The sequence below is a fragment of the Ascidiella aspersa genome, chromosome 1 (assembly GCF_963924565.1).
Source record: "Ascidiella aspersa chromosome 1, kaAscAspe10.2, whole genome shotgun sequence".
NCBI classification, from domain to species: Eukaryota; Metazoa; Chordata; class Ascidiacea; order Phlebobranchia; family Ascidiidae; genus Ascidiella; species Ascidiella aspersa.
This window is the reverse complement of record NC_139447.1, coordinates 4115020-4131533: the sequence shown is the minus strand read 5'-3', so window position 1 is coordinate 4131533 and position 16514 is coordinate 4115020. Positions and strand designations below refer to the sequence as shown.

General features: G+C 37.2%; 2 protein-coding genes across 2 annotated transcripts in view; both read left to right on the top strand.

The window, feature by feature from the left end:
- Positions 1-2795: 2795 nt before the first annotated feature.
- On the top strand, positions 2796-5447 carry LOC146166630 (uncharacterized). The gene is made up of 4 exons (XM_083394334.1): positions 2796-3047; positions 3999-4143; positions 4551-4660; positions 5196-5447. Exons 1-4 carry the CDS (start codon positions 2796-2798, stop codon positions 5445-5447), a joined length of 759 nt encoding a protein of 252 aa, XP_083250460.1.
- A 2490-nt stretch (positions 5448-7937) lies between these two features.
- The window catches only part of LOC146166628 (protein SSUH2 homolog), a 31974-nt gene continuing 23397 nt past the window's right edge, over positions 7938-16514 (top strand). Inside the window, exons 1-8 of the mRNA XM_083382190.1 lie at positions 7938-7963; positions 8283-8588; positions 9047-9202; positions 9806-9878; positions 10838-10961; positions 12576-12636; positions 14233-14357; positions 15067-15233. Coding sequence (XP_083238316.1) covers positions 7945-7963; positions 8283-8588; positions 9047-9202; positions 9806-9878; positions 10838-10961; positions 12576-12636; positions 14233-14357; positions 15067-15233 — 1031 coding nt within the window. The 5' untranslated portion in view covers positions 7938-7944. The remainder of the gene's footprint in view (positions 7964-8282; positions 8589-9046; positions 9203-9805; positions 9879-10837; positions 10962-12575; positions 12637-14232; positions 14358-15066; positions 15234-16514) is intronic.

The following is a 16514-nucleotide window of genomic DNA, read 5'->3' as shown; positions in this document are numbered from 1 at the left end:
GAAAAAACGAATACCCCAATTAGTTATACTAACCACAAAACAAAACAAATCAAACTACAGCTAAGCGAAAATAGAAGGTCTGGCTATTGTTTTAATACAATCCGGGTTTGTGTGAAAAACTGAAACATCCTTTGAGTAGCCATGAAGTTTTAACAGCATTCAGACTGGTTCAGGAAAAATGGGAACTTGAAACGCTCACCAAAAGACCAAATTACATAAAAGTAACGTCACCGAGCAATTTTATGCAACTTACACAAACTAAACTAAACGCTCCTTTCATGCTAGGAAACTGGAACAAATGCGTGATGTAGTCACAAAAAGGTTTTCCGGTTGGGTATGCTTCGGCAGCATGAGGTTAAACTTCGACATGGCATTCATCATAATGGTAACCTTTTGACCTGGAACCGCACAAACACAAAAAACAAGTCATTCCAACCCATTGGTATCAACCAACGTCAAAACAGCATGAGAAAAATTAGACATATTGGTGTCAGCCATCTGTTCATCGTTGCAGCAAAGCGCTTTGGTTGATAAATTTAGATTTGTCTGCTTATAATTTAGTTTGTCCTACACCTAGACAATTGCAGGAGAATTTTGCCTTTGTAATTCCTGAAAAAATAACGGCCGAAGGCTTAATATTTAAAGGTTTGAATATGCCACCCAGCAGTTTGTTAACGTTAAGATAACGTATAGTTTATACGTGTGAAGATTGATTGTCGGGGCAGTTTATTTCTCGTTAGGAGTAGCCATTTTATTTGTTTTTTGCCTAAAACATTGTCAAAAACCAAACATTGTTTGCTGACAAAAACATTTTAATTAAGGCAAAACAATATTTTTAAATATCGACGATTTATTCCGCCCGGGACACAATGCAAGTGATTTTAGTGTTTTCCAAACATGGATAAGGAAATAAACTTAGCTGTTGCCTGTTTGAAATATTTTGGTTGTACTTGCTCCACCACAAGTACAACTTTACCCCAAAACCCATGAGCTAATTTCTTGAGCGAAAGCTAAACATCTCTTGTCGTGAAGTTTGCAAACCGTACCTATACTATGGGTAGAATTTTTAGCTTTAGTTTTGCATAGGAAACAAAAGACTTAAACGGCGCATAATCAGAAAACAAAGTTTATAGGAGTATAATTATCGACTTTGTTTTAAATGCTGGGAAACAAGTGTTTTACAAGTATTTTTAAGCAAGCCAAAAGCAAAAGCAGAAATGTGTCGGCCTTAATATATATATATATGTAAATTTTTTTTTTTTTAACGGGTAATACAAAGTATCCTGAAACGCGATTAGTTTAATTGTTAATGTATTTAGTGGCGTAACTTAAGTATAACCACAAGATTATTTTATCTATAAAAGACGCAATTAATTAGTACGAAGAACAACAATGTATTCAGGTAGGCTGTACTAAGTTGGCGAATTTTTTTCCAGTGTTTGTACGGCGCCTTTGGGCTGTAAAGTGTACTTTATAACGCAAACATACTAAATATATATATTTTTTACATTTACGTAGTTAAAAAAAATATATATTTGGGTAATGTCTCGTGTACAATTGAAAAGAGATGGTCGGATGATTTAGATAGGCGCGCCGGATCCGACCCGCGGTCCGTAGGTTGAAGACCCCTATCCTATGATGGAATGTAAGTTATAACAAGCATATATCTCAAACGCTAAAACCAGATGCAAGGACGTGCTTATTTTTTGTGGTGTACACGATTTTATCATTGGAAGCAAAACCCACCTTTTCTCGGTTATTTCCAAAGACTAATTATTACCATTATATTAAAATAGGGTAAAAATACGCCAAGACGCATAGCGAACACGATAAACCAATTGCTGTATCGTCTGTTTTGTGAACGCCACGGGCAATTTAAGGCAGTTGCATATTTTGGTGCACCGTGCAGACCGCTTGAAGAGCACTGCATTAAGGCAGAGGGGTCTGTCGTCGCGACTTGAATTTAGGCAGGGTGTAACAGCGACGATTATCTGTTTATGAATGTGAAAAGAGCGTATGTTCGCTTCAAATTTCACTATTTCCTTTTTCTCGAACGGAAACTGACACAGTAATCCCCAAAGCAAACGCTCTTGTTGTGTTATATTTTAAGGCGGTTGCTAAATAAACTCAGCTATTTGCAATGCAAGACGTATTTTGCTGCTGTACTGTGCGCTTTATTCATTAAACGTGGAGCTATGCCTGATTTTTGCGAATGTACAACTCGGACAGTCTGACAATATGCACTTGGAAATGCTGAGACAGTTTGTTCAGTGTCGATTTAGTGCAGTTAGAGAGGTGGTGATGAAATATACACGCGAGACTGTTTACTTTGGGTCGCGAAAATCTCAAAATTATGTAAAGACACGTGGTTTGTATGATGTATAGTTTGCATCATCACTCAAAAGGAAATGTCACACAAAGCTGCCTCCGTTGTTAATTGTGATTTACCCTCTGATCTAGCAGCGAAAAAAATCGTGCGTGTAACTGGTTTTAGTTGCAAGCGGTTGTGGCAATATGTTAAAAAATAGCCGAAGTTGCCGTGTTTCGTTAAGTTTAACTCCAGTTAAACTCCAGGTTAATTAGGTGTAGCAAAAATAGTGTCAACTTTAAATTATTAGACGATATATTATAAAATTGGCGGAACAGGCATGTTACCTGCAAGCGACATCTTAATAATTTTTTAAAATAGGAAAAAGGGGGCTTATATTGAGCGACGTGCCATAACTTTGTACTAATTTTTATCATCAGGTGCATTTCTTTATCGACACTGTATTTAGAAAAGTAGAAAAAGAAACATGAAGGTAATATTAGCAGGAATGCCGAAAACAGGAACTAAAAGCATGTCGGCAGCGTTGACTCTGCTCGGTTACAAGACCTACGATTGGATGGAAAACTTTTGGTGCTTGGGTGACGATTGGGTGAGGATTATGCGGGATGGAGCGACCACGGAGGATTTTAGGAGGATGTACAATGGTGTGGACGCAGTTACCGATACTCCATGTAACCAATATTGGGAGGAAATTCTCGCAGCCTTTCCTGATGCAAAGGTAAGGAAGTGAGACCGCAGAGTTCGGATAAAACAATTGACGACAAAGTTTACTTTTATGCGGTAGGCTAATAGTTTTTTCAGCTAAAGCTGAGTCTAATTGCGAAGCGCTACAACAATTACCGCTCGAACCAATTCATTTAAATCCATACTCCATCCAAACAAACTGTATTTCATCCTAACAAACTATACTTCATCCTAACAAACTATACTTCATCCGGACAAACTATATTTTATCCAGACAAAATATACTTCATCCTAACAAGCTCTACTTCATCCGAACAAACTATATTTTATCCAGACAAAATATAGTTCATCCTAACAAACTATATTTTATACAGACAAAATATACTTCACCCGAACAAACTATATTTTATCCAGACAAAATATACTTCATCCTAACAAGCTCTACTTCATCCGAACAAACTATATTTTATCCAGAGAAAATATAATTCATCCTAACAAACTATATTTTATCCAGACAAAATATAGTTCATCCTAACAAACTATATTTTATACAGACAAAATATACTTCACCCGAACAAACTATATTTTATCCAGACAAAATATACTTCATCCTAACAAGCTCTACCTCATCCGAACAAACTATATTTTATCCAGACAAAATATAGTTCATCCTAACAAACTATACCTCATCCGAACAAACTATATTTTATACAGACAAAATATACTTCACCCGAACAAACTATATTTTATCCAGACAAAATATACTTCATCCTAACAAACTATACTTCATCCTAACAAGCTCTACTTCATCCGAACCAACTATATTTTATTCAGACAAAATATAGTTCATCCAACAAAACTGTACTTCATCCCAATAAGTTAAACTACAACCGAACAAATCTATAGTCCATTCGAACAAACTATATTTCATCCGAACAAATGAATACTTATTTAATCTTCAGCAACTGCTTTTGTTTCATCGTAGGTAATTCTCACAGTGCGCGACGAAGACTCCTGGTGCCAAAGCCGACGTAACCAAAATGAAAACATCCAGGAGGACATATTGTTTCGAGCGATGCTGTGCCTAAGCTATTCCGGGTGGAAAATGTCGTCGTTTATGTACCACCATGGTAAGTTATCACATTGTACGGCGGGTGCAAAACAGGCCTGGGGCCATAATAGGGTCTCTGTCACACACTGAGTTGTGATTCTTTTTAGGAAAAATCTGTTCCGCTTTAATTGAAAACTACAGTAATAAGTAAGGCGATTTGGGCTACACCTAAAAAAAATTAAACAAATTAAAATTTAGACAAACTTAGAAATAAAGTTATATTGTTTTGATAAAAGTGTTGATTTAAACAACATGTTGCAAAAAATATTTTTATCTTAACTTCTTTAAGGTCGAAAAATAATTGTTATATATCGATTAAAAGGAATTCAGGAGCTCCAACTTCAGTGCAGTGCACATTTTTAAGTTGAATTACGTTTCAAAAAATTTCAAAACAAATGTGTCCATAAAGTTGCAATGTAATTTTAGATAAGTATTATGGAAGCAGACGTTCCAACTGGCCGTGGACGAACCTCAACCATTACAATTACGACGATTTAAGACAGATTTACAGAAAACACAACAACAACGTAATTCAGGTGACCAATTTATTTTTTAACTGCTGTTCAAAAGCTGTGTGTGCCAGTACGTTAGGGTAAAACAGATATTTTTGAAGTAAAAACATTTAAGAAAGAAATACCAAGACATAAGTTAGTTTCTAAAGATTTCTTCAGTTCTTCGTTTCTTGCGACCTCAAAAACTTTCATGATTTATAATAATTACTTTCGAAAAGTCGGTACTGGTTAAACGAAAAAAATAGTTTTCTACGTTTTTCACCAAATGATTTTTTACTAATAGTCCACACATCTAACAAAAAATTTTTTTTCACTATATGTGCGAATAAGCTTATACCAATATCAATCTGTTTGTATTGACTGTAAATTTGTTTGTAAGATTCTAAAAGTGGTATAAAAGGCCAAACGGTATAATACAAATTAAAACTATTTATAGACTGTAAAAAAATTACAAAGATAAAACGGATTTGAATATGTGTAAATCTACGAGTAGCCTACTTATTGTGTATTTGTTTTAAGGCGTCGTGTAAATTGTACGATAATATTTTGTATCAACCAGAACTGTCCCGAAGAGAAGCTCCTTGTGTTTAACGTGAAGCAAGGTTGGAAACCTCTCTGTGATTTCCTTGGAGTAGAAGAACCTCAAGTAGAGTTTCCACGAAAAAACATTGGAGCAAGTATTCTCGCCGACTATCGGAAGGAGAACACGATGATGCATCGAATGCTGAACGAATTTTTCATATCTCTGTTTTGTTTATGTAGTGTAGCGGCTTTTGTGCTGTACAAGTGTGTAATGGCATTTAGCCAATGAAAAGCTTGTGCATAAGCTGGACCATCAGTTTTCTTGAGTTGATCAAAGTATTAAAAAAGTATCTGGGTTTTATAGATATTTTTAACATGAGTTGACTTTGCTAAAGTAAATTACGAAACTTACTGGAATAGTACACCGAAAGCCATGGCAGACTCACCGAATCTGTTGATCTATGATACAAGCAGAGCAGACTAGAAAAACAACTAGCCTGCAGTGAGGTTCGAACTCACGACCTCCGGTCAAGCCGGGCGACTTTCGGTGTACTAATTATACGTAAGCCGTAGTCGTTGGTCAAAAAGCAGCTTCGAAGGGCTAGATCTCAGCTATTAACACACATATGTGTGAATGTTTCATTGAATTACTGGAATAGCTTTTATTTATCAGGGCCTTGACCAAGCAGCTCTTATGTTGCACAGAAACCAGGAAACAAAATGATAACAACAAGAGTAATGACATCATAAACACGATTGGTTCAATGAAGCAAATTCAACATAAACAAGTTGCCATTTTTCTAATAATATTTTTTTTTTCGCGAATGACTAAAACCAGAAAGACAACCTGTGGCTGAAAGTGCGATAAGTTTGGCTTCATGTGACCGTCTTTTCACGTTTATTTTGTCACGCTTTATCAATGCAGACGGCGACGGGAATTTTCTCCTGCCTTTGAAAACTCTGTATTGTGGATGCTTCGAAAACCAGACCCAAGTATAGATAGCGATAAATTAAGTGGAAGAAACATGAAGCGGACTGATCGGGTCTCGACTTACGCAGCAGCTAGAACAGTGGTTCTCAAACTTTAAAAAAAAATACGTAACGGTCCCCCAGCAATTTTTTCAGCTGGTGACGGTCCCTTAAGTTATACCAAATAAACACACAACAACACGTTGTTTTTAGTGGTATAAATATGACGGGTGTGCTTGCTTCTTTTCTATATGCTCGGCTATGTTAACCGCTAACGAAGCACTTTATTTGAAGGAAGCAATTACGAACAGTTTTAATACCGTGACCGTACAGTGTCAGCGCAGCAAACTGTAAAACGTAATTCTCATTAGCACAAAGCAATACTATGACGTCACAATGCACAATTCAACTTAAAGCGCGCAATAACGTGAAAGAACATGCAACTAATGACAATAATCAGCTTGGTTTGGAAAAGTAAGTTGCGTGAAAGTTTTATTGCACAAAAAAGTTTCATCTTCAGGAGCGTGGTGTTGATTTTTTGTTAGGTGCTTCGCGGTCTCAGAAAATTGTCTCGCGGACTCTAGTTTGAGAACCACTGGGCAAAGAGATTATTCTTTGCACTGAGCTAGAATAAAATGTTTTACGGTGTCTCTTTTGACATCATAAAGCATATATTATGCTGCACTACCTGCTATCAGCGAATCGTTCGCATTAGTTGTCTGTAGGCTACTAGTGTACTACAAGAAACATAGGTCAACTTACCCTTGAATTTTTATAGGGCCGCAAAACATCAAAATAATTTTAACGGGTCCACCAGGCAAATTTTTTGATAAAGTTTGGGAACCGCAGAGCTAAAAGTGCCCGGCGAATTACGTCATCGGTATGGCGCGTCAGATAACGCGCAGCATCGAGATTTTTTGTAACGCACGAACCGAAACCGCTGAAGGCAACATGCCAAAAACTGCTGGTAATACGTCGGCGTCGCTGTACAATACCGGAAGCATATTTGGTTTGTGTTAGAAATCAAATTGGTCGAAATTTATTTGCGAGAAGGCTTTAACAGACAGCAAGCTTAGTTGTAGAGTCTGTGGTCGTAATTTAATGTTTTCAGCCTAAATAAATGCACTATGGTATAATCGCGGTGGTAGCCTATGTTAGTGCAAACTCACGACTGATGTAACGTTTAGGAAACGACTTACTGCAGGGCGGCCCTAAAATGTTACACACCGATGATTTATCGAAGCTGATTCGGTTGAATGATCGAGTAAACTCAATCAAAACAACACCTTAGTTTGCAGAGCGGCTGGTAACTTTACCACTACCAGTGTAGCTTGCAATGTTTTTATCACCGTTTTTTAAGGTTTAGTTAGTTGATTGAGTAATAATTACGAGTTTTATGATGAACTACTGTTCCTAACATAATTATGCAAAGGCACCTGGCTACGTTTTTGTAAATTGGTAATAGTTTGTCACACGTTTTCAGAGTAAAAAGTACTTTTTTAGGTTTTTACAGTAACGAAACGAGTTGTCAAAATTGACATTGCAAGTAAATAAAAAAGGAAGAAATATGATAATGCTTAACCCTCCCAAACTTTAATTCCCACACTAACTCAAATAATGTTAGCAGTGTAGGATTCTAGACCAGCAACCTTTTTGTTAAAATGCAAATATTTTTAATTAATTCACTCTGAATAAAGTGTTTTTGTTATTGTATTTTACATAATTATTGAGATACTACACTTTAAGTTAAGTATCTTATTATTGCAGAGAAATTCCAAAGCATAAATTAATTAAAAAATACTTCTATACATTTCACTATGTCAAATTATACACAAGGTAAGAAAATTAGCTTTGCTTGTATACATTCTGTCTTAATAGGCAATATAAAAACGACTGTTCGGTATTGATTGGCATGAAGGCAGCATTTCAAAGGAATTTAAATATCTCACTTTATTAATAAAAAATATTTGTTTTCTGCAAAAAATGTCTCTTATCTTTTTCTTTTAATTGACCCCATGTGGTAAACACACACCTAATGTAAGTCGTGTTTGCAGTAAATGTGTAAATGTCTTACTATTTTGTACTAAAGCTTCTCCAGGGTCAATTGATTTCAATTTAACGCTCAAATCTTAAAATTTTTTCTCTAAATTTTTAGGAGTTTCAAATCCAAGTTATCAACCTGCCCAGCAACCCTACCAGGGTGGCTATGCCCCACAAGGAGGGCAGTACCCACCTCAGCAGCCCCAAGGGGGTGCCTACCCACCACAGCAACCAGGGGTGCAATATCACCCCCAAGGAGGGCAGTACCCAACCCAGCAGCAAGGCGGACAGTTTCAACAGGCCCCACAGTACCAGGGTGGTCAGTACCCTCCTGAAAAAGGGGGTCAGTTTCCCCCGCAGGGAGGTTACCCGCCGCAGCAACAGGCTTCTGCCCCACCTTACCAACAAGCATCTGCACCAGGTTTCTCATAGCAAGAATTTTTTTTTTCTGATTATTAAAGTGTGCAATGGTAATTTTACAAAATACATATTTTCTAGTTTTGTTGAGGTAACTGTATTTTCTGAATAGGAAGTTTCAGATGTTTTATGTTTTTATCAGTTAACAATCTGCACAGTGTTGTTTGAATAAAACCTGCCTTTCATGTGCATCCACAGAAACATTATAAAGTGTTTTAAATTGCCAACGTTTCTTTTTAATGTATAACAAGAAAATTTTGTTATCAAATTACCAGCACATTTTTTTGTCTCGTTGAACAAATGAATTATAGTCAAAATTCGACCTTTTTTGCTGAGGTACCAACCAATTAAACTTGATGGCTACAAAAACAGTAATCTGCATTTATTGTTTAGAAATCATTTCTATACTGCAAATGCTGTTGTCTAAATGTAAAAAAAACACACATCTTGTTGTTGGGTTAGGTCAATGGGATCCTGCCAAGGCAACGGCTTATTCAGGTGAAACTGGCCAGGAAGATGTTGACGAAAATGCACAGATGGCTGAACCACAAGGGGCTCCCCCACCGTCGTTTGATTCTGTTGTGTCTGGATACGAGAATGCTAACTTTACAAGTGAAGGTATAAATAGGAAAAATTTTGCCAACCAATTACGTATTTAAATAAATTAAAATAAATGTAAGGCAATTCAAATGCTAAAAAACAGATGCTTATTGTTTAAGCCAGTGGTTCTTATCCTTTGATAAACTGTCTAACCCCTGGATGTTTTCATTCTAATTGTTCGTCGAACCTCAAAATTTCTCTCAGTAATTGTTTCTTCCTCCTAGCAGCTAAAACTGGGCATTTTCAAATTATAAACTTACATTTACATAGGTTAAATTGGCCAAACTTTTAATTTATCATGTTACATGACACCTTGGCACAAAAATGAGATTCACATTTAGCTTTGAATAACAGCATTTATGTTTCAGAGGACGTCCTAGCCAAACCCCTGAAACAGCTGCGTCGAACCCCAAAGGTTTGATCGAACTCTTGTTAAGAACCACTGTTTTCAGCACTTATTAATTTTTAGAGGGAAAACAATTTTTCATCTTGGTTTTGCTATGTTTCTATAAAATTTCTACCATAACTGTATTCTACAAAGAAAAAAATGTATAACATGTTGTAATTTGTCTTCATCGAAAAATATGTGAACTCAAGATTTTCTTTATTAAATATTTGCAGCCAATATTGGGCCACCCCCTTCATACCAGGATGTTGTGCGAGAAGCGGCACACGTGGATTCCACAAAAGTATCGTAAGTTCTTAAATTCTTGTTTTACTAACCTAAATTGCTTCGATGTCATTTCAAATTAGTAAAAATACCTGTTTTGCCTCTAGAGCAGTGGATCTTGAGCTTTTTTAGCTTGATGCACAGTAAAAATATGAAAGAAATATTTGCTGCACACTTTCTATATGACTTGAGAATTGCCCTTAAAATTAGGCAAGACGCTAGATAAATGTATTAATAGTTTTATAATGGATGATATTTATTAAAGTCCCACAAACTTGGTTGCATGTCAACTTGTCGTACAAATAACATAAAAAAAATTTCAATATAACGCATGAAAATCTTTCAAAGCACATTACTTTACTGTGGCACACAATATAAGATTCACTGCTCTAGAGATATGGCAACTAAACTAAGTAATCATTGTTGTGTTACTATTAAGGATTTTTGTTGGGTGATATAAGGATTGTTATTGGCTGTAAATGTACAGGAAATCCTACTGCATAGTGCTATACAAGTGTATGTCGCCTTCAAAGTATCGATTCTACACCTAATCATGAACATACAAATAAAACTTAAAATCATTTTGTTACACTCAGCAAACCCGTGTAATTTCGGCTCTGTGTTTTGTTACAAAGCAATGTTTAACATAAAATCTAACAACCCAGTATGTTATTTTATACATCAAACCAAGCCTGTAACCATGTCGTATTACACGTGTAAATGCTTTCATGAAATGCTAAACTTGCCTCCTCTTTAGTAAAAATATAGTTGAGTCAATGCAAATATACATTTTTTTCTCTCGCCTTTAACTTGTCGCTGCATCTTATATTAACCACGAGTAATTTACCAATACAATCTAGAGGATAAAAATAATAGACTTTCCGTTTTTCAATCACAAATTATTCACAATTGCATTCCAGCGCTGAAATAGCTTGTCCCGTATTGTCGAATTCTGATGTAAGTTTCATTATTAATTTTTACAGATCAATGACGGCTGAGGATGCCAAAGACGCTCTCCTTGAATACGTTTCGCAAAATTGCTGTTGGGGTTCGGGTGCGGCCAAAGACATGGACATCAAGGAAATTCAAAGCACTTCGGCCTTGCACGTACGTATACGATTTTTGTGACACTTTGCTTTTTTTTTTTTTTAGTTGCCCTGTTGCAGTATAAATGGCTAATTGCTTGGCATGCTGAATGTATACTTTAGTTAATGGTTAATTTCCGGAAAGGTCTGATTTTAAGCCCAATTTGTGGCGTGTGTATTCACAGTACGTTTAAAAAACCCGATTTGTAGTGTGTTTATTTACAGTACACCAAACAACGGTCATTTGTTGATTTCCTTTTTTGCAGTCGTCCATTTTTTAACGAAAAACGTAGTAATCTTTGGTGTACAAAACCATTGTCACTATACGCTAAGGGGGCGTTTACTTGAGCTAATCAATTAAAAAAAACACGGTAAATTTTACAATAAAGTGTGCGCTAGTGGTTTTTATGATCCTGCCGCAGGCAGAATTCGAACCTGTTTACTTTCAACTTTTAATACTTTTATCGACAGTCGACACCAGATCAGTTTATGTCGCGCTATAAAAGCATACGCGATAAAGCATTTTGTTTCCATACTTTTTTTAGCAACGTTTTAAATAATTATCAAAAACACTTTTTTTTTATCCATGTCAACTTGTTTGAACAAGTGCGTTTAACAAAGTCACACAATCAAGCTTTAAAATTGGAGCTTGTCACTGTTTTACTTATAATTAAACCGGATTAAAGTGCATTATAAGGCCGTACACTGTGCGAACAGCCCTGTTGGTTGCAACGGCATCACAGAAGAACAATAATTTACTACGACCCTCGTGATTTCACGTGACGGCTCCGTAGCCGGTATTTGTAAATATGCTTTGGCCAAAGGAATTCCGCGCCTGTGTGGGAGAAATTCTTTTAAAACGCCAGCCTCGTGAGTCAGCGGCGCTAAAATATACCGGACTGGACTCCTACCTATTAAAGCAAACGTATTTTCGATCACATGCTGATGTTGAAGGGGCCCGGGGGTTAATGTGCGTCGAAAATATTTCCGTACACTATGTACGGTGGCTGATGAATGTAGTTTCAATTTGATTAGTTGCAATAGTACAGTAAGTCACCTAGCGAAAATGCTTTAAGGCTGCCGCGATATAAAAAAGACATTGAACACTCAAAATGCTTTAAAAACAGACGTGCATAGCATACCCGCTTTGATATTGCAATACCTTAGTAAGGTGTTCCCCTCGCAAGTGTATTTATATTTCTCGCGTTGAAAGCCTAAACTAGTGCTTCCCAACCAATGGGTCGCGAAGCATTTCTATATGTAACAGTTTTCAATTAGATCGGGAAATTATAGCTTTAATATTACATTACATTTATGCAACAATGTAACAAGTAAGTCCAAGGCTCGGAACAGCCTGAAAACGGACACTCTTATCTTAATGCTACGTTACGTTTGAGCTTGTCTCCAATCAAGCCTCGACTTGATCTGATAACATGCAATAGGCAAGCTGAAGTTTCGCATTAATGCTAAATTACCTGTATTTACATTGTTTCCGTTCTCATTAATTTGTTTTTCATTCGTTTGGTCATATATCCTTGTTGGTGGCACAATAAAACTTGCATTAAAAGTGGGTCGCAAACTGAAAAGGGTTGGCAAGCACTGTACAAAAAAAATAAACTTTTCGATTTGGTTGCAGTACACGTTGGAGACCTTCACCGAAACAAGAAGCACCAAATGGCACTACGTTCCTTACAGCGGTAAGAACACAAATAGTAAATGGCGCGAAACTGACCCTTGGGTCAAAGGTCGACGCCAATTCGTCATCATAAGACAGATGCTCCGTTCCCTTGGCCGATTTGCTTATCTGTTGTACCAGGCACAAACACAGTACTCGGAACGTTAAACCAGTACTTCTCCAATTAGGATCTGCAGACTTTTTATATCATATGTGAAAGTAGAATAAATTTCCTACCCAAGCGCATTAAAATTTTCAAATATAAGTCACTAAGTTACGTCATTTGGAGGAACATAAGGACATATTTATCATGGAATAAAGAGAATCGCATATCATTCAAAACAGTCGTTTGGAAGACATGGGTTGATTGCTGTAGGTATTTTCAAACGCCATCGTTGAAACAAACGTTGATTTACACTTGCAACATTGTTACAACGACGTCGGATTTAAACAATGCAAACTGCAAAACCAAAGCCGCCGAGCGTGTTTCACAATCTGTGCTCCCGCGTCTTTGTAATCGTTGCACAATTTGACTGGAATGCCTTTCAACAACAACACGTCGTTTCCGTGGCCCGCCGGATATGGCCTCAATCAGCGTAGGACGTGAACCGCTCTACTTCGTGCACGAAAGCTTGTGAGACAAAAAATGCTTTATGGACCAGTCGTTTGGCTATTCAAAGTTCAAACAGAAGTAGGTTGCAGTTTGAACGTTTCCAATATCTCTTTGTTATTTTCATCATCGAAAATAAACATGTGTTGAAAAAAAATGTGTTGAGACTTGAGAATCAATAAAGAGATGTTCGAAAACGTTCAAAATGCTTTGGTATCCTTACTATAAACCTACAACCAGTATGCTCAAAAATTCCTAGTATGGTTCTCTTTCTTACGAGTTTTCTGTTCATGTGGACTATGGACAAAACTTAATGTGCTAGTTTATTCAGATTGCGACTTGTCCCTTTTTAAAACACACTGACCAAGTTGATTTGCAAATGACTAGATTTGCACTTGATTTTGCCTAACTGTCGTGTTTAAAAACTTGGTAAATACAAACTGTTTTTTTTTTGGAGAGGTTTATACTTGTTCGGTTTTCGACGCCATAACAATACCCTGGAATAACTGCTGAAATTGGTGCAGAGGCGGAAACGTTTGGCCCGAATTGCACCGGCCTGACGTCATGCAAGGGAAAATTTCACTGAAAGCATTTCTAAAAAAAGCGGGAAATATGAACAATTTACTGGTTGAATGCATATTATTATCTTAAACCGGTATTTTGGGGTATTATTAGAGTTTCAATACCCCGATTAGGGGTCCAATATCACTATGGGGAATTTACCCCCAATTAATCCTCAATTTAACAATTAATCCTCAATCCAATTAATACTCCAATTAAGTGTCTTAATGCCAATTGGGGGTCCTAACGCCAATTGGGGGTCCAATACACAAATTAGAGGTTCAATTCCATCATTTTGGGGATCTATACCCCAGTTTGGGATCAAATGCCCCAAATTGGGCATTTAATACACCAATTAGGGGTCTAATGCTCTAATTAGGGGTCCTATACCTGATATAGGGGCCATAACGTCCAAACTCCTAAACAGCCGCTTTTGTTCGGTTGCAGGTGGGATGGTCGACGGGCCCCAAATGGGTCCCGCTCCGGCCCCGTGGGAAATCCCCTGCTCCTTCAGCTCTTTGTTTCAAAGCGAAATCAAGAAAATGGAAGTTCCCCACACCGCAACTGTTAGGGTGAGAAAGTAACGTATGAACAATTGTGAAATATTGAATGAAATTTGTAAAGCTTCAAATATATAAGGTTGGATTTTTACTTTCAATAAAAAAACACATTATTTGTTTAAGGAAAAGTTTTTGGTTAGTTGAGTTAGAGAATCGAAAAATTTTTTCGTAGCCTTTTTTTAATGCAGTGGCATCCAAGCGTGTATAGTAGACCTATTAAGCGAAAATTTCCTGAGAAGACATACGAAATGCTATGACCTACGTTGTATAAAACTGGTTACGTGTGAAGATGTTAAATGTAGTGGCTAGTATTTTTCCATCTAACGAATCTGTTAGGTAACCGGTATAATAAAATATATTGCTAGAAGCTGGTAGCCTACGGAACAGCACCTACTATAACTTCACAACCTGCTGGTTGAGTTTATTTAACATTAAAAACTGTTTTTTGTTCTATACATATGGAAATTGTTTGCGTATGCTCTTTTTAGAGACTATATATAATTGACGCGATCGACCAGCTGAGATATTGCGATCGACGTGTTGGTCACCCCTGAAATAAAACAATCTAGCTATAACATCATATGATCAAGTAAACTCATACGACACTGGTTAAAGTTTGAAACTGCGCAATAAACCGCCGTTTGCAAGTTACGCCTAACAGCACCCGTGACACAAAATGGCGTCCGATTTCGTAACAAGCGGTGTGTCCGTTTGCTTTCAGGCTTGCCACGTGTGCTTCGGCTGCGGCTTCAACCGTTGCTGGAAGTGCACGGGCCGGGGCCGGGTACGCTGCAGCTGGTGCCACGGTTCCGGGCGCCGGCACGAAATGAGGGACGGGCACAGCCATCACGTCACCTGCCATTCCTGTCACGGATCTGGGAGGAAAAGGTGGGCTCCGTTGGTTTTATTTTTTTTTGGTAAAAACGATTGTGGCGTTTTGCGAGAAAAAATGAAGTTTTAAAACTACTTTTAAACGACAAATTTTTATTTTATGCAAATATTGATAAATGGAAATATTTTGTAAATGTTTTTTGGACAAAAACAATTGTCGAGTTTTGCCACAAAAAATCAGCTTTTGAGGTAGATTTAAACAACGAATTTTGTTTTGTACAAATCTTTGTAAATGGCCGTATATATGTCTAATTTTAAACAGTGCAATCAGGTGGCGCCTATATAAAGACAAATTGTATCGAATTCTCGACAAGCGACATTTCTACTTTGACCTGTTGAAGCACAGTTGTGCGAAAGTTATCGAGAATCAATGCAAAATTCGTCCTTATGTACTTCCACCTGATTACCTTATTTTGTACAGAATGGCGTTTTGCATTTTTTTTTGCGAATTTTGTATGTAGCCCCAAATTTTAGCTTTGTGTCGTATTGCCATACTTCTACATTATGCTTAAGCGCTGATGTTTCTATTTTAAAACTTTCTAACTGGTTAAGTTTAACCAAACAAAATAATATTATGTGTATACCAGTGCTTTAAACCCCTTACATAAGACTACCGGTGTCAGTTCCACAAAAATAGCAATATGCTTATGTGTACACTGTTTTCTGTGTCTTGCGGTTAAAAGCAGGGCTGCGGAGTCGGACTCGGGACTTGGGACTCGACGGAGTCGGTTTGTTTTGTTTGGGTCGAGTAAGACCACGTAAGACTACCCGAGTCCAGTCCGACGTGCGCAAGCGCAGTACAAAATTTCGAATCTGATGGTGCCGCTAAATACTTTTCAACAATGTATTGTGGATGGAAGAATTATATGACACCCCTGTGAGTGGATTGCTGTATATCCACCTCCGCTAAGTTACGTAAATGTGTAAAATTCAGGCTGAAGAGTCGGACTCGACAAAATCGCCCATTTGGCCGGAGTCGGACTTGGACTCGGATTAATTTTAACCGACTCCGCAGCCCTGGTTAGGATATGTCCTAAAACATTCTAACGTTGACAGTTTTCAAATATATATGTTTTATTAGAAACGGACTATTTTATATTACACCTTAAAAGCATCTGTGTTTCCCGCCTAGCTGTCTATACAGCAAGGGTTCTTAAACTGGGGTCCTTGTACCCCTTGGGGGTACGTGACTCCGCGAAAGCCTAATTATTAGTGTGTATTGAAAACGTAATCTTTTGTTGAAATAAAAACGGTTTTGCACTGTCTGTATTTAGGCTT